Here is an 18,693-nt window from a genome sequence, read left to right on the forward strand (position 1 = left end):
ACGTAGAAGGTCCACCCTTAGGGGAAGTGTTCTGGGAACGTCTACTAGCCATCGAAGTACCTCGGTGAACCATTCTCTCGCGGGCCAGAGGGGAGCAACTAACGTCAACCTTGTCCCTTCGTGAGAGGCGAACTTCTGCAGTACCTTGTTGACAATCTTGAACGGAGGGAATGCATATAGATCTAGATGTGACCAATCTAGGAGAAAGGCATCTATATGAACTGCTGCTGGGTCCGGGATTGGTGAGCAAAATATTGGGAGCCTCTTGGTCATCGAGGTTGCAAAGAGATCTATGGTTGGCTGGCCCCAGGTGGCCCAAAGTCTCTTGCATACATCCTTGTGGAGGGTCCATTCTGTTGGAATTATTTGTCCCTTCCGACTGAGACAATCTGCCATGACATTCAAGTTGCCTTGGATGAACCTCGTTACTAGTGATAAGTTTAGACCTTTTGACCAGGTGAGGAGGTCCCTTGCGATCTCGTACAACGTCAGAGAGTAGGTCCCTCCTTGCTTGGAGATGTACGCCAAAGCCGTGGTGTTGTCCGAGTTCACCTCCACCACTTTGCCTTGAAGGAGAGACCTGAAGCTTTTCCAGGCCAGACGTACTGCCAGTAGCTCCTTGCAGTTGAAATGCATTGTCCTTTGACTCGAGTTCCATAATCCCGAGCATTCCCGACCGTCTAATGTCGCACCCCAGCCTACGTCCGATGCGTCCGAGAAGAGAACGTGGTTGGGGGTCTGAACAGCCAGGGGAAGACCCTCTCTTAGGTTGATATTGTCCTTTCACCAAGTCAGACAAGACTTTATCTTTTCGGAAACCGGGATCGAGACCGCTTCTAGTGTCTTGTCCTTATTCCAGTAAAAAGCTAGATGGTATTGAAGAGGACGGAGGTGTAGTCTTCCTAGTGACACAAATTGATCCACGGATGACAGTGTCCCTACCAGACTCATCCACAGCCTGACTGAGCAGCGTTCCTTCTTCAGCATCTTCTGGATGGATGGCAGGGCTGGGGGCTGATCGTCTTGTTGTTCAGCAACGTCCTCATCAGAGGGTTCCTCATCCGAAACTGATGAGGAAACGGCAACGGAGTGGGCAACGTCTGGCTCGCTGAATCCGGTCGCATTGGTGGATGCGTGACGGAGCCGGACGCAATATCATGGAACTGCTGCACAGTCTGTGAACTGTCAACAACCATGGGTGCGCAAGGAAGCACAGCGTCAACCCGAGACTGTCTAGACCGTCTGGGTTGTGCAGTCAACACCCTACCGGGTTGCTGAGGTTGACGCACTGCGTCAAAACAAGTCACCTCTGCTGGTTGTTGAACGTCCTGAACGTCAACAACCACCTCCGAGCGTCGCTTAACGTCAACGTGCGGCTGGCAACTCACACTGGGTCGCATCGGCGGAGGAACCACCTCAACTGGCAGACGCGAGTAGGTTACCTCAGCGTCAACAGGGCGCACAACCGACCGGTTGGAAGGTTGTTGGCCAGAAGGTTCTTCTCCGCATTTAAGTCCTCTATCAAGGACGCAAGCTTGGACTGCATGTCTTGCAGCAAAGCCCATTTAGGGTCTACGGGAGCAGGTGTGGCAACAGACGGGGTTAGCGACTGAGGCGGAACCGTTTACCATCCCTGAAAGCCTTGTTATGCGTGACATAATAGTACAGCAAAACTTCAAAGGCTCGACAACAGCTGTGAAGTTGACCTGTAAACAACTTGGAGCGTCTCCTGGCTAGGCGCCAGGGAGAGTCTACCAGAATTGAGAAGTCTATCTGGGCAGAGGCATGAACTCCCAAGCCGAGAACTTCTCTCGTGTCATATCAGACTCTCGCTCTATAAACCAGTTTAAAAGAAGGGAAAGCAAAGGCTGTATCCCCCAAACTCCTCCTGGTGAAAAACCAGTCGCCTAGCCAACGTAACGCTCTCTAGGAGAGCGAGAGAGCACTAGCTTAAAAACAACGGCTTCGAAGTAGCTAGGCCTAGTGTAAGCTCTGACGTTTAGGCGAACGAGGAGCAGCAGTTACAAAAAGATCCGGACGAAGATCCTTAAAAAAATCATCATGATTTAATTAAAGTCCATAGGAGGCTAAGCAGCTTTAGGCTCCTCTCCATGTGACAGAGTCCTCAAGGAAATATCAGTAGGAGGGAGAACAGCAACTTCCTCATCTACAGGAACCTTGTCCGATAAAAGCTGAGTCTCTCACTGGTGCATTAGTAGCGGACCAGAACGCAACGTCATGTAACTGCTTGACAGTCTGTGAACTGTCAACAACTGAACTGTCAACCACAACAGGTGCGTGAGGACGCACAGCGTCCACTCGAGACTGCTTTGACTGCCTAGACTGAGCAGTCAAAACAACTCTAGAATGCGGAGGTTGACGAACAGCGTCAAAACAAGTCAACTCCGATTGTTAGTGAACGTCTTGAACGTCAACAGGAGCATCAGCCAGTGGCCTAACGTCCAAATGCGGCTGAAAAACTACACGAGACCGCATCGAGTGTGGTTCTAAACAACCTGACTGGCGTGACTAAGCTACGCCAACGTCAACAGTAAGCACAAAGGCACGTTAGGTTGGCTGAAAGCCAGGATATCGATGAGATAAACGGCTAGACTCAACGGACTAATCGGCAGAATAGTCTTCCATAAGGGAGGCAAGCATATACTGCATGTTTTGCCATACAACCCCTTAAGGATCAACGGAAATGGTTGTGGTAATAGACGAGGGTAACGTCTGTGACCGCAACACTTTGCCTACAAAAAAAGACTCTCGGAGTCTGTGTTACGCTTTTGTTAGGCGGCGAGCAGTTTTCCGATGACTGCATAGGGTCAGAGCTGTCCTAATGGCTGTAACAATGACGCTGGACCTGTCCTGAAAGGACTGACTTTCGCTTAAGGGCTTCAAAACCTTGTGACAGGTTTCTTATGCGAAAAGCCTACGGATGGCGAGGAGAAACAACGTCTCTCTCGTCTTATGGTAGGGGAGATCTTGGTAAGATACACCCGATACCATAGAGGGAAAACGTCTGTTCGTTGGTCAAGGCCTCTCGAACCCATAAGTCGTTTGACATTACTTCTCCCCTGGGCTTGGGAGCTTGTAAGAGGTCCCGGACTAGGTGAACGACAGGCACGAACAGACGAACCCTCGGACGCAACACTGTAACACTTTGCGCCTCGGACGCAACACTGTAACACTTTGCGCATATCACTTTATCACTTCGATTTTCTGTTTTGCACTAATTTCTACCTGAAACACGCAATTCTACCCTTCATTAAAAGGTAGCAATTGCGAAATTAGTCGTATAATGCAAGCTCATAATACAGTAGGTCCTCGGGTTACGACGGTCCCGACTTACGCGGTTTCGCCGTTACGAACGCGCCCCATAAAGATATAAAAATAATATTAAGCGTCGTTCCGTCTTACACCGTTAGCGTCGTAAGCGACGTAAACAATTGCGAACTAGTTTCTAGCGCGCGGTGGATGAATACGCTTTGCGGTGGTTGTGGGCGAGGAAGACGGCGTCGCTCAGTTCCACTCATACGCCATTTTTGGTTGTGATTGCCTGTTCTTTCTCTCACGTGTTTGATCGTTTTTTTGAACTTTTTGCCCTTCATTATGGCTCCAAAGCGCAAGGCAGATTCTTCTGATGGTAGTGCATCGAAGAAAAGGAAGGCCATCACCATGGAAGTGAAATTAGACATTATTAAGCGGTCTAAAAACGGTGAAACGCCAACGAACATTGGCCGATCGCTTGGCCTTAACCGTTCGACCGTGGCTACTATCCTTAAAGATAAGGAGCGCATTGTTGAACACGTAAAAGGATCTGCTCCAATGAAAGCAACAGTGATAACGAAACAGCGTAGTGGTTTAATTATCGAAATGGAAAGGTTATTAGTGCTTTGGTTGGAAGATCAAAATCAACGGCGTATTCCAGTGAGCTTAATGGTTATTCAAGAGAAGGCTAAAAGGTTGTTTGAAGCGTTGAAAAAAGAAAGGGGGGGAGAAAGTGAAAGTGAAGAGTTTTCGGCTAGTAGGGGTTGGTTTATGCGATTTAAGGCTCGGGCCAATTACCATAATCTTAAAGTGCAAGGTGAAGCTGCTAGTGGGGATGAGAAAGCAGCAAGTGAATTTCCTAAAGCGTTGGCTGAGATAATTAGGGAGGGGGGTTATTCTGCTTATCAGGTGTTCAATGCGGATGAGACAGGTTTATTCTGGAAGCGCATGCCTAACCGCACGTACATAGCAAAGGAGGAGAAGTCAGCACCCGGTCATAAAGCAAGCAAGGAGAGGCTAACTTTGCTTCTTGGGGGAAATGCTGCTGGCGACTTCAAACTGAAGCCCATGCTGGTCTATCAGGCTGAAAATCCAAGGGCACTCAAGGGAATTTGGAAGAGTCAACTCCCAGTCATTTGGAAGGCAAATAAGAAGGCATGGGTGACACTTGCAGTGTTTGAAGACTGGTTTATCAACCATTTTGTACCTAGTGTGGAGCGGTATTGCACCCAAAAGGGTATCCCCTTTAAGGTGTTGCTATTGCTGGACAATGCCCCTGGACACCCTGCCCAGCTGGGAGACTTTCACCCTAATGTGAAGGTGGTTTACCTTCCACCTAATACCACGGCCCTTTTACAGCCTATGGACCAGGGAGTGATTGCTTCATTCAAGGCCTACTACCTCCGAAGAACAATTGCTATGGCATTACAGGCAACTGAAACGAAGAAGGACTTGACTCTGAAGGACTTTTGGAAGTCCTACAACATCCTTGATGCTATTAAGAACATTGCTGATTCCTGGGAGGAGGTGAAGGTTACAAACATGAATGGTGTTTGGAGGAAGCTATGTCCTCAATTTGTTAATGATTTTCATGGGTTTGAGGACACAGTTGACCATGTTATCAAGAACATTGTTGCCCTGAGTAAGGAAACCGATTTGGAGATGGAGGTTGATGATGTTACGGAGCTGCTAGAATCTCATGGAGAGGAGTTATCTGCTGGGGACTTGATACAACTGGAGAAGCAGATCATAGAGGAAGAGGAAGAAGCCCCCACCCCAGACCCTAAGGCTTTCACAAGGCAGGGCTTGTCAAAAGGTTTTGCCGAGATACAACAAGCATTGGCAACTTTCGAGGCTCAAGATCCCAACATGGACAGGTTCACCAGGGTTTCCAGAGGTGTCATGGACTTACTGCAGTGTTATAAGGAGATTTTGGATGAGAAGAGGATCCTCTCTGTCCAGTCTAACCTGGAGCGGTATTTTAAGAAAGTAGAGAGAACTGCACCCTCTACATCAGCTGCCTCTACTACTCCAGATTTGCCTGCAACAGAGCCTCTACCATCAACCTCAGCTGCCTCTATTGCTACAGAGCCTCTGCCATCAACCTCAGCTGCCTCTGCTTCTCCAGCTTCTCCACCACCTCTTGTAGGCTCTTCACCTCCAGACTCGCCTGCCCCAGCTTCTCCAGCATCTTCTGTCTCACTTCCAGAGAATCCTGATTCACCTGCCCCAGTTTCTCCAGCATCTTCTGCACCTTCCTCTCCACAATAAACCAGTCTCTCCATCCCTTGCAACATCCCTTCCAGTGTGCAAGCCAACCATAGGAATAAGGTAAGGAATTGTTCTCTTTTTTTTTATTGATATTTACTTTAATTCATGTGGTAAGGAATTGTTTTCTTTTTTTTTTATTGATATTTACTTTAATTCATGTGGTAAGGAATTGTTTTCTTTTTTTATTGATATTTACTTTAATTCATGTGGTAAGGAATTGTTTTCTTTTTTTTATTGATATTTACTTTAATTCATGTGGTAAGGAATTGTTTTCTTTTTTTATTGATATTTACTTTAATTCATGTGGTAAGGAATTGTTTTCTTTTTTTTTTATTGATATTTACTTTAATTCATGTGGTAAGGAATTGTTTTCTTTTTTTATTGATATTTACTTTAATTCATGTGGTAAGGAATTGTTTTCTTTTTTTATTGATATTTACTTTAATTCATGTGGTAAGGAATTGTTTTCTCTTTTTCTAATATTGTTTTTATGTCATTTGATACATTTTATTATAGTACAGTATACAGTAATACTTTACAGTACAGTACAGTACGTATATTTATGGTGTTCCGACTTACACGGAAATTCGGGTTACACCGCGTCTTAAGAACGGATCAGCGTCGTAACCCGAGGACCCCCTGTACCAGCAAAAAACAGAAAACATATTTTAAGATAAAAAGAAAAATCAGTGGCTGGGAAAGAGACTAAACACTAGTTCATATAACTACGTTTTCAATCTCTCACCGCACATAGCCTGGGGACGAGAATAAAAACCTAAAAACGTTTTATCCTTCCTCCCCGTACAGCGACTAGGGACGTGAGTAACACGAGAACAACGTTACCCGCTTGAACGGAACGTTTTCTCTCCTCTCTCTCCCTCTGTCTCTATCTCTCTCTCTCTCTTTCTCTCTTGATTTCGCACCTAAGAGAAGAGCCCAATTATATATCGTCAAAAAAAAACATGTTATTTGACTAAAGGAAAAAACTGAAAGGTTTTTCAAATAAAAAGTTCCTTTAAATTAGAATTTAAAACATTTAAGCTAAAAAAGAATGAACAAAACGTCAGAATCGATTTACTCTTACTGCAAAGTGAAACCGTGATACACTCTCTCTCTATCGTAACGATAGAGCGCATGTTGAACGTCCTGAACGTCAACAACTGCGTAGCATAAAAAACTAAACGTTAGTTCATCTTTGAAAACAGTACGCAGACTATCAAAGAAATTCTTTCATAAAAAATTACATTTAAAAAGTTTTAAAAACCTTAGCTCTTTAAAAGCTAAAGACGATATAAAGGGCTCAACGTTGATTAACTTCGGTTTCCAAGTTAGGACCGCCTACTCTCAGGCTCTGCCTTTTTAAAGTACGTTATATAAACAAAGCATTAAAATTTATTTTTATATGTTTATCAAAAATGGAAAGTTAATCGAAGAGGCCTAATAAAGGCGGAGAGATATAAAACATATAGAGGAAAATCTATAACGTGATAAGATAATTACTAAAAGCCTAAACACACTTCCGTCTAAGGGAAGGGTCGGCCATTTAAAAGTGAAAGAAAGTCCATACTCTCTTTGTCACCATAATTAAATCTATCCAAAACGAGTTCAAGTTTTAAGATGAATATAAAACACCTGCATAGCGAAAGCTCAAAACTAGAATAGTGTACTTCACCAAATAGTTGTGAAAACAAATCCAGTTAGCAACAGCAAATTAGTAGGTCTTGCCGGTAGCCCGACAGAGAGAAAATTGAGTTCTTTGTTTACAATGAGTACTGGGTATCTGAACAACAGATGGCGCTGTTGAGTACACCCCCTACCTGTGTAGCGATCGCTGGCGAATTTTTACGTAGAGTTTTTCTGTCGAGCAACAGAGTTGCAGCTATTATAATCACCGGCTAAGTTAAATATTGAAAAAAGGATATTGGGATTAAGGGAATGTAGTGGTAGAACCTTCACCCACTACTGCACTCGCTGCTACGAATGGTCCCAACGTGTAGCAGTCCTCATAGAGTCTGGACATCTTTCAAGTAATATGAAGCGAACACCGACTTGCTTCTCCAAAAGGTCGTGTCCATAATACTTTTAAGGGATCTATTTTGCTTAAATGCTACCGAAGATGCTATCGCTCTAACTTCATGAGCCTTGACTTTAAGTAAATTACGATCCTTCTCACTTAAATGAGTGTGCCTCCCGAATCTAAAGTCTAATAAAATAAGACAAAGCATTCTTAGACATGGGCAAAGAGGGCTTTTTAACGGAGCACCATAAAGCCTCTGAACAACCTCGTAGCGGTTTAGTTCTGGATAAATAAAATTTAAGAGCTCTAACGGGGCACAGCACTCTTTCAACTTCATTCCCCACAATCTCAGAAAGACTGGGGATTTCAAATGATTTAGGCCAAAAAACAAAGTTGAAGAGAACATACTGCTTTATTAGCGGAGAAGCCGATGTTCTTGCTAAAAGCATGTATCTCACTAATCCTTTTCGCCAAAGCCAAGCTCACTAAGAAAAGTGTCTTGAGGGTAAGATCCTTCAGGGAGGCTGAATTTAACGGTTCAAACCTGTCTGACATAAGGAACTGTAGGACCACGTCCAAGTTCCAAGCAGGAGTCGAAATGTGACGCTCCTTGGAAGTCTCGAAAGACTTAAGCAGGTCTTGAAGATCTTTGTTATTAGAAAGATCCAAATCTCTATGCCTGAAAACAGAAGCTAACATGCTTCTGTAGCCTATAATGGTAGATGCAGAGAGAGAGCGACCGTTTCTCAGATAAAGCAGAAAATCCGCATTCTGCGCTACAGAGGCACTGGAAGAGGAAATAGAGGAGGACTTGCACCAGTCTCTAAATACCTCCCATTTCGACTGATAGATCCTGATGGTAGAGGATCTTCTAGCCCTCGCGATCACTCTAGCTGCCTCCTTCGAAAACCCTCGAGCTCTAGAGTCTTTCGATAGTCTGAAGGCAGTTAGACGAAGCGCGGGGAGGCTTTGATGAAATCTCTTTACGTGAGGCTGTCGCAAGAGATCCATCCGCAACGGCAGACTTCTTGGAACGTCTACCAGCCATAGAAGTACCTCTGTGAACCACTCTCTCGCGGGCCAGAGAGGAGCAACCAACGTCAACCTGGTCCCTTTGTGAGAGGCGAACTTCTGCAGCACCTTGTTTAGGATCTTGAAAGGTGGAAAGGCATAAACATCCAGGTGAGACCAGTCTAGAAGAAAAGCATCTATGTGGGCCGCCTCTGGATCTGGGACCGGAGAGCAATAAGTCGGGAGCCTTTTTGTCAACGAGGTCGCAAAGAGATCGATGGTGGGTTGACCCCAAGTCATCCAAAGTCTCTCGCACACATCCTTGTGGAGCATCCACTCCGTAGGAATCACCTGACCTCTTCGACTGAGACAGTCCGCCAAGACATTCAACTCCCCTTGGACGAATCTCGTCAAAAGAGAGATGTTTCGATCTTTTGACCAAATGAGAAGGTCCCTTGCGATGACGAAGAGAGTGGGAGTGAGTGCCTCCTTGCTTCGATATGTAAGCCAAGGCCGTGGTATTGTCTGCATTCACCTCCACCACCTTGTTTCGAATCAGACTCTCGAAACTCCTTAACGCTGGATGGACTGCTAACAGCTCTTTGCAGTTTATGTGAAGACTCCTCTGGTCTGTGGACCAAAGACCCGAGCATTCCAGATTGTCCAGAGTCACCCCCCAACCCAAATCCGATGCATCTGAAAACGACACATGGTTTGGGTTCTTGACTGCCAGAGAAAGACCCTCCCGAAGTCTTATATTGCTGTCCCACCAAGCTAGACAAGTCTTGACTGGATCGGAGATTGGAATCGAGACCGTCTCTAAACTCTTTCTCCTTGTTCCAATGGATGTCTAGGTGGAACTGGAGAGGGTGCAGGTTGAGTCTCCCTAGAGAGATAAACTGTTCCAGTGACGAAAGAGTCCCCAGGAGGCTCATCCAATATCTCACAGAGCAACGGTTTTTCTCTTGCACGAGACGGACTTTGAGCAAAACCTGCTCGATCCTGTTGGCAGACGGAAAAGCCCGAAAAACTCGACTCTGTATCTCCATCCCCAAATAGGGAATGGTCTGGGATGGAGTCAGTTGCGACTTCTCCATGTTCACCAAGAGACCTAACTCTTTCGCAAGATCCAAAGTCCACTGTAGGTCCTGCAGACAGCGATGACGGGACGACGCTCTGAGTAACCAGTCGTCCAAATACAGGGAGGCTCTGATCCCCGATAAATGTAGGAACTTCGCTACATTCCGCATGAGCCTCGTAAAAACAAGAGGAGCAGGGCTGAGGCCGAAGCACAGTGCTCGGAATTGATACACCACCTTCCTGTACACAAACCTCAGATAATGTTGAGAATTTGGATGTATCGGAATGTGGAAGTACGCATCCTGTAAGTCGAGAGAGACCATCCAGTCGCCCCCTTTGACTGCTGCCAAAACGAATTTGGTGGTCTCCATCGTGAACTTTGTTTTTACAACAAACACGTTGAGAGCACTTACATCCAGCACTGGCCTCCAACCTCCTGTGTTCTTCGGAACCAGGAAGAGACGGTTGTAAAAACCTGGGGATTGAAGGTCCGAGACTTTCACCACCGCCCCCTTTTCTAACAACAGAGACACCTGAAGATGTAACGCCTGTCTCTTTGCCTCCTCTCGATACCTGGGAGAGAGGTCTATCGGAACTTTCACCAGAGGAGGTCTTCGTACAAAAGGAATTTTGTAACCCTCCTTCAGCAACAAAACAGACTCCCGGTCTGCACCCCTCTTCTCCCAGGCCTGCCAGAAGTTGGTCAATCTGGCACCTACTGCTGTCTGAGGACGTGGGCAGTCAGACTCTGCCACGTGAGGATTTAGATCCTCTCTTCTTGCCTCGCTTGCTATCGGCACGAGAGCCTCCCCTACTGGGAGCTCTGCCACGAAAAGGTGGGATAAACCTTGCCGCTGGCGTGTCAAACTTAAATCTGCTGACATGAGAAGACGAAGGTAAAGCCTTACGAGCAGACGTGGCCATTAAATCATGAGTGTCCTTCTGGACAAGAGACGCCGCGATATCTCTAATAAGCTGTTGAGGGAACAAAGCAGAAGACAAGGGCGCAAAGAGAAGTTCTGACCTCTGACAAGGAGTGACCCCTGCAGAAAGAAAAGAACACAGAGTGACCCCTGCAGAAAGAAAAGAACACAGAGTCTCTCTCTTCTTAAGAACCCCTGCTGTGAACGTAGCATCTAGTTCATTAGAGCCATCCCTTATTGCCTTGTCCATGCAAGACATTATCTGAATAGAGACATCCCTGTCCGCTGACGAGACTTTCCTACTCAAGGCTCCCAGGGACCAATCCAAGAAATTGAAAACCTCGAAGGCACGGAAAATTCCTTTAAGGAGATGATCCAGATCTGTAGAGGACCAGCAAACCTTCGAGCGTCTCATGGCCAGACGACGAGGAGAGTCTACAAGGCTTGAGAAGTCTCCCTGGGCAGAGGCAGGCACCCCCAAGCCGAGAACTTCTCCCGTGTCATACCAGACGCTCGCACGAGAAGCCAATTTGAAAGGGGGAAAGGCAAAAGAGGACTTCCCTAAATTCCTCCTGGACATTAACCAGTCTCCCAACAAACGCAAAGCTCTCTTAGAAGAGCGAGAGAGCACCAACTTCGTGAACGACGGAGTCGAAGAAGTCACGCCCAGCGTGAAATCAGATGGAGGTGAACGAGGAGCAGCAGTAACAAAATGATCGGGAAACAGATCCTTAAAGATAAGCATTATCTTTTTAAAGTCAAGGGATCGCTGAGCAACCCTAGGCTCCTCTCCATCCGAAAGAGTCCCCAAAGGAACATCAGCAGGAAGGGGATCAACAACTTCCTCATCCGAAGGAACATCATCCGACAAAGGCAAAGTCCCACGACACGGAGAAGCACGCTGAGGTGGCAGTGATTGACAGGCTATATCAATATGCGAAGGAGCCGCAGCAAAAGCAGATATAACGACGTCACGTCGAGACTGCAAAGACTGAAAGTCTTGAGGCTGAAAAACAACAACAGACTGTGGCGACTGACGTTCGACGTCACGTCGGGACTGCACAGACTGCAGGTCTTGAGGTTGAAAATAACACCCGACCACGGCGACTGACGTTCGACGTCACGTCGGGACAACGGAGTCGGCCGACGAACGTCACGTCGGGACTGCGGTGACTGCTGCTGAACGTCACGCTGTGACTGCGGAAAATGACGTTCAACGTCACGTAACTGACGTGACTGACGAGGAACACGATCAGAGTCACGTTTAACAGCACCGATAACATTAGCTCTAACGTCAAAATGACGAGACAAATCTCGCTTAGGCGGTTGAAGACCTGAGTCACGCTTGCCGGACTGGCGAACCGCAAGCAAAGGATCTTTACAAACCTGGTCATGCTCATAAACTTCCATTAAGGATGAAAGTTTCAACTGCATGTCTTGTAAGACACTCCACTTAGGGTCAACGGGAGTCGAAACGGGCCGTGACGTCGGCAACGTCTTTGCATGCAAGTCATCGCACCGAACGAGACCCTCGGACTCAGCGTCACGTTTACGCTTAACAGGAGAACAGCCATCCGATGACTGAATACGGTCAGAGCTGTCCCAATGACTACAGCCAGGACGCTGGACCTGTCCTGAAGGGACTGACTTGCGTTTTAAGGGTCTCAAAACCTTACGCCAAGGCTTCTTATGAAGCGATTCATCGGAAGACGAGGAGAATTTAGTTTCTCCCGTCTTATGGTAAGGACGTGCTTGAGGAGCAACGTCTGATACCTTTGAGGGAACGTCTGTACGTTGGTTTACACCTCTCACTCCCTTAAGTCCTACGACATTCCTTCTCCCTGGTGCAGGGGAGCTTGAAAGAGGTCTCGGACTAGGTAAGCGACAAGCACGAATAGACGAACCCTCCGTCGCAACACTAAACACATTAGTCGCACTTTCCACTTTACCACTTTGACTTTCCACTTTACCACTTTGACCCTTTAAAAGCTTAACGTCGGACATAAGCTGGTTCCTGTCCGATGCCAAGGCTTCGACCTTCTCACCCAACGCTTGAATAGCCAATAACATTTCACGCATTGAAGGTTCATGAGTGCCAATAGGGGGTTCTGAAACTACCACTACAGGAGAAGGATTAGGTTCAGGGGCATGGGAAGAGGAAAAATCTATAGATCTAGAAGAGCTTCTCACCCTATCTCTTTCGAGTTTCCGAGTATATTTCTCATACTCCAACCACTCGAATTCCGATAAAACCACACATTCCTCACACCGATCTCCTAATTGACAGGATTTACCCCGGCAATTAGCACAAACAGTATGAGGATCGAGAGAAGCTTTCGGAAGACGTTTGTTACAGTCTTTCGCACATTTACAATAGACAGGAGAAGGGTCAGCCATTATGAAAATCCAAAGAAAATCCAAAGGAAAGCCAAGTTCATCCACAAAAATCAAAAAAGGGTTTCAAGAGTTTTATTGAAGAAAAAACCAACACAGCGAAAGCAATAAAACCAAAACCAAGTACTTCACCAATCGGTAGAAACTTGAGGTCAAGCGCGAGCGGAACCAATGTTGTCTGGACCACCGACAGAGAAGAACGGGTTTGGTTGAGAAGTATATGCGGTATCTGGCCGATAGTCGGCGCTGGTGGGTACACCCGACAACCCTCATGGCGATCGCTCGCGAGTTTTTGGAATCTGTCGACCGTCGGAGACGTAAGCTATTTATATATTCACCAGCTAAGTTTAATATTTAAAAACTGTACTGTATACTGTATTCTGATTTATTCTCCCATTCACCTTCTGGTTGTAGCTTATTTAGATTAAAATATTTTCCATCTATATCCACTACCTGGCCTACATCTGTTATGGAAGAAACAAAAGACAGAGGGATGACCAAGCACTTCAGAACCCTAATCTGATTTAACGCTTGTACTAGCCCTAATTTTCCTTTTCCTGTGCTTAGCATCCCTACCTTTCTTCCTTCTATCCTCACATTAAAAAAATCCTCTATTTGAACTTTGGTAGAAAGAACCCAACTAAGTCAATTCAGCATGGTACATTGATTTTCTTGTCAAACCATGAATATGGTATACATAAACACTCGCTGATCAAAGGTCATTTAATAGGCATCTCTCACAATAATGCACTTTAGAAATCTTTGTAGAAATAATCCTGAATAGAGGCAAATATAACAAATAATAAACACCAATGATAGTATATAAATTAAAAATTATCAGAACACACAAAAGAATTCAGTAGCTGTTTTCAGCGACTATGAGATAATGATGACATATGGCACGAACAATGACTTGATAAGTACAGTATGCAGCCCCAACTGCCTGTGAGGACTGGAATCACCAAGAGATTGTTTATAATACCAAAGGTAGATTTCTTGTACGGAAGTTTTGAATTTCATGATATATTCATTGAAATAATTAAATGCAGATAAGCAGTATTTTAACAAAAAAGAAAAAAAAAATAAATATATATATATATATATATATATATATATATATAATACATAAAATTCAGAAAAAAATATTGATATATAGTAAACCAAGATTAATCAAAGCAACGGACAGTACTGATTACAAGAAATTTTGAAAAAATTTAAATTGAAAATCTTACCTGGCATAACAGATCCTTAATTTTCTTTGGTTTGGCCTTTAAACTGCAGGAAGCAATTTCTTCTGGTATATAGCTACTGTGTGTTTCATACTGGTTCATAGTCTTTCCCAAAAGATTGCACTCTTCATTAGAGTAATTAACTTGAGAAGAGTTTACGATGTCTGCAGATATGGGTTCATCCTCCTCAATCCAAAATTTGTCCTTAAGTAAAGAATCTCGACTTGATCTAGATACTGAAATTAAAATATATCCTTGAAAATCCTTTAGAATGGAAATCCAAAGGTTGTCATCCATTATCAATTTTCCCTTATACACCAAATATAAATTTTAAAGTAATTTTTTTCCTAACCAAACAAAACTGAAACCTTTAGTAGGAGTAAAAACAAACATTGATATAGGAAATAAGTTCTGAAGTGTATTGTTCTTCCTTAGACATAATTTACGAATCTAACAAAACACCTGTATTTTATAATGCACAAAATTCATACGGTATAGTATGAAGCCAGCCATTCAAATTGAATTCAAGAGTTACAAAATGTACCTTATCCAATTTCTCTCCCTACTACTAGTTACTAGTAGTCCATCATACCCCATGATGACATTTTAGAACTAGTTTCTATTCATTTGCTTTATCAAGTGAAACTCATCCTACAGAATATCAGTCCCTTTAGCTTTTCTCCATAATCCTATTATTATTATACTAAATATACAATGATTTTTTACCTCATACTTTTAGTGACTTTCACAGCTATTTCCTTACTGTAACCAAATTAAATTAGTGTACATCTATGTAAACATAAGCATATATTTTGCATGACTATGAAACTTTGAATTTATTAAAAATGTTCAAGTCCTATGGCTTTAAATTTTCTTGCTCATAGATACATTTATCTTTTTTTTATTATTCTTTAAAGAAAAAAAGAGATGAATTATGTCCTTGTAAATCATACATACTAAGAAGCAGCTGCTTGTTGATAGGAAATTTCTTTAATAATAGGTTGGCCAGGCATCATCCACCCGTTGAGATACTACTGCTAGAGAGTTATTGGGTTCTTTGACTGGCCAGACAGTATTACATTGGATCCCTCTTTGGTTACGGCTCTATTTCCTTTGCCTACAAGTTAACGGCAGCAGAGATTCTTTAGCTATGATAAGAAATTCTTCTAGGAGAAGGACACTCCAAAATCAAACCATTGTTCTCTAGTTATGGGTAGTACCATAGCCTCTGCACCATGGTCTTCCACAGTCTTGTGGTAAAGTTCTCTTGCCTAAAGGTACACTCGGGCTCACTATTCTTAAATATTTAATTTTGATTGTTCATTGCTTCTCTTGTAATCTATCAATTTCTTTTTTTCTTTCCTCACTGATCTATTTTCCCTATTGGAGCACTTGGGCATTAGCATCTTGCTTTTCAAGCTAGGATTGTAGCTTAAATAATAATAATAATAATAATAATAATAATAATAATAATAATAATAATAATAATAATAATAATGACTCCATTTTTTTCTAATTCCTGTTCTTCCATAAAATCCATGGTCTTCTATAATAATATTCTTATGAGAAATCTTTCATTTAGATGTAAAGCTGGGATTTCACAATTTCACTGTACACCAGCCACAATTGCATAGGTCTTTTACATATGTTAAGCAGCAAAAGCAAACAAATTTACCAGTGTTGTAAAATCATCTTATACAATTTATCCTACACACTAGCCTTCAAAATTCCCATTAAAAACACAATCATGTATAGCTTGTTTGAAGAAGGGTGATCACTCTAATTGTTGAAGCTAAAGTCTTTTGAAACTCAAAAAACTGTTCACCTTCTAAAATGTGTATATCCCAGTGGTGTTTTTAGACTATCAGTATGAAGTACACAAAACTATTATCATCCCCAATTAATATATTTTCTGTGAAGGAAGTATAGCAGACATTTTCATATTTACTACAATCCCTAAATATTATTATTATTATTATTATTATTATTATTATTATTATTATTATTATCACTTGCTAAATTACAACCCTAGTTGGAAAAGCAGTATGCAAAGGCTTCAACAGGGAAATAGCCCAGTGAGGAAAGGAAATAAATAAACCATGAGAAGTAATTAAAAATTAAAATCAAACATTTTGATAACAGTAATAGCATAAAATAAATCTTTCATATAGAAACTATAAAAACATATAAAAAAGAAGATTAAGTGAAATAAGATAGAATAGTGTGCCAGTGTACCCTCAAGCAAGAGAACTGCACCCCAAGATGGTGGAAGACCATGAATATCAAGGCTATGGCATTACCCAAGACTAGAGAACAATAGTTTGATTTTGGAGTGTTCTTCTCCTACAAGAGCTGGTGAGGAGATTTAGCAAAAGCTTCGGGACTGGCCAGTTGTCCAGGTAAATAATATAATAACTGGAATGGCTATGTGATGCAACCACTTGGCCACCAGAGCCATCATTCTTTTGAACAATTGAGTAGTGCTTAAACTGAAAAAAGCACTAAAATTGGTATATCTTTCTTTTCTACACAAGAAACATGAACTTTCTTGACTGTTTGGATCAGAACGAGGGAGCAAGAATCCCTTAGAACTATCAAAGATCTCTAGTATTCTGCTCTTACTGCTGCTAATACTGAAACTAAAGACTCCAAAGAATATGTTGTTCCTATCATAACCTTGTTCAATCTGGAAGGTCCCAAAATGGTCTCCAGTCCACTCAGGCTCTTGGGAACAAGAGAAAATTGATACTAGAAGCCAAGAGTGAATTGAAGACTTCCTCTATCCCTTACTTGTATAATTACTAGTATATCTATACCACTAAAGCCATTTTACTTGACAGAGTTGTTCACATAACATGGGAGAGACATCCAAACTGGAGGCAATGATAGAGGGAATATATAGGGAATTTAATAACCCTCTTTCAGAACTGATAGAACCCATATTTTAGCCACAACTGCTCCTATACTCTTCTGAAAAGAGCCAGTCTTCTTCCCACAGGAACTAAAAGATCTACATAGTAAGAATTCTTTGCTGCTAGAGATATGAAACCTGTGTGACAACTGAGGTCTTATCGAGGAACAAAAATTACAAGAAAGACAGAATGAACCCTTACTCCACGAAGAGCAATAATTGAAGGAAGAATTATAATATGCTAAGATTTGTTTATAAGAAGTTGAAGGACAATTTAAAACCTACCTCAGCATCAAAATATGTCCTATTAGACACTTTCTCCACAACCTTCTAGTATTTTCAAAATCTAAAATACAACTTGACACTAGGGAAGTTATCAAAGAATGTTTTTGACCATCTGAGACTGGCTCAATGTAAGAAACTATTTTAACAAAAGAAGAAACTGAATTATACTTTACTCTTCACCAGACAATTAGTAAATAGCCCTGCAATAGCTGTATTAAAATTAGAAACAGTACAATCAAAAGATTTGAAGAGATCCAAAAATGTTAAGGAGGGTCCACTAGGATTTCTGAAGTTCTAGTGTAAACACATCTTGAACGGAATCAGCAAAGGGCAACATTTCTAAAACTCTACCTGCATTATCACTTAAATACGGCAATTTTATTTTTTTTTTTTTTAAAGAGTGGACTGTATTCTAAATCTAAACTATATCTTATTAGTCTCAACAATGAGACTGGTTAGGGAGATACCGTTAAACCTGGAGAATTATGTTTCACGTACTTTCTACCTACGTGGATGCTAAAGAGATGAAGAAAGCAGATGCGAAATAAGCAAAAGTCAAAATTCTATGATGATAAAATTTATTATTCAAATATGTACCGTATCTGGTAGTCATCATGCTTTAATCCACAAAGCCACAAGCTTTCCAACCTTTAACAAAAAGAAAACACTCTACTCCACTCTCCATTTTCCCTTTCCCTTGTGATACCCAGTAGCCTAGATTACTGGTTCTAGGGAGAAAACATCCCCACAGTCCTATTCATACCAAGATCTTCATATAATCAATCGTCGTAGATTTATACATATTGTATAGATTCTGTTGACTTTACAAGTGTGGAGAAAGGAGGGAATTAGATGAATACCAGATAACTAATTAAATAATAAATCTTATTATTAAAATTATGTTTATTTAAATTATTTGGTATAATTTGTAACAGGTTCAGTATATAATATAATTTCTTTTATAGTTACTTTACATTAGGTTAGAATATCTTGGGTCAAGGACTTTACCTTATATTTTGAACTGTAGCCCAACTTTCTACAACTATTACAAAAAGCGTTTGCCAGGCACCAGAATCATAATAAACCATGCCAAATTGTAAAGATAGGCACAACACGGCTGCTCACTTATTATCATTATTATTATCATTATTATTATTATTATCATTATTATTATTATTATTATTATTATTATTATTATTATTATTATTACTTACTAAGCTACAACCCTAGCTGGAAAAGAAGGATGCTGTAAGCCCAGGGGCTCCAACAGGGAAAGTAGTTCAGTAAGGGAAGGAAAAA

General features: G+C 42.3%; 2 protein-coding genes across 4 annotated transcripts in view; both read right to left on the reverse strand.

Annotated features, from left to right (window-relative positions):
* LOC137615345 (inactive phospholipase C-like protein 1) overlaps window positions 1–18,693 on the reverse strand; it is a 1,261,629-nt gene that overhangs the window by 418,560 nt on the left and 824,376 nt on the right. The gene's annotated exons all lie outside the window — the stretch shown is intronic.
* LOC137615344 (uncharacterized) overlaps window positions 1–18,693 on the reverse strand; it is an 85,309-nt gene that overhangs the window by 13,684 nt on the left and 52,932 nt on the right. Inside the window, exon 5 of the mRNA XM_068345145.1 lies at window positions 14,202–14,434. Coding sequence (XP_068201246.1) covers window positions 14,202–14,434 — 233 coding nt within the window. The remainder of the gene's footprint in view (window positions 1–14,201; window positions 14,435–18,693) is intronic.

The sequence above is a fragment of the Palaemon carinicauda genome, chromosome 21 (genome assembly GCF_036898095.1).
Source record: "Palaemon carinicauda isolate YSFRI2023 chromosome 21, ASM3689809v2, whole genome shotgun sequence".
NCBI lineage: Eukaryota > Metazoa > Arthropoda > Malacostraca > Decapoda > Palaemonidae > Palaemon > Palaemon carinicauda.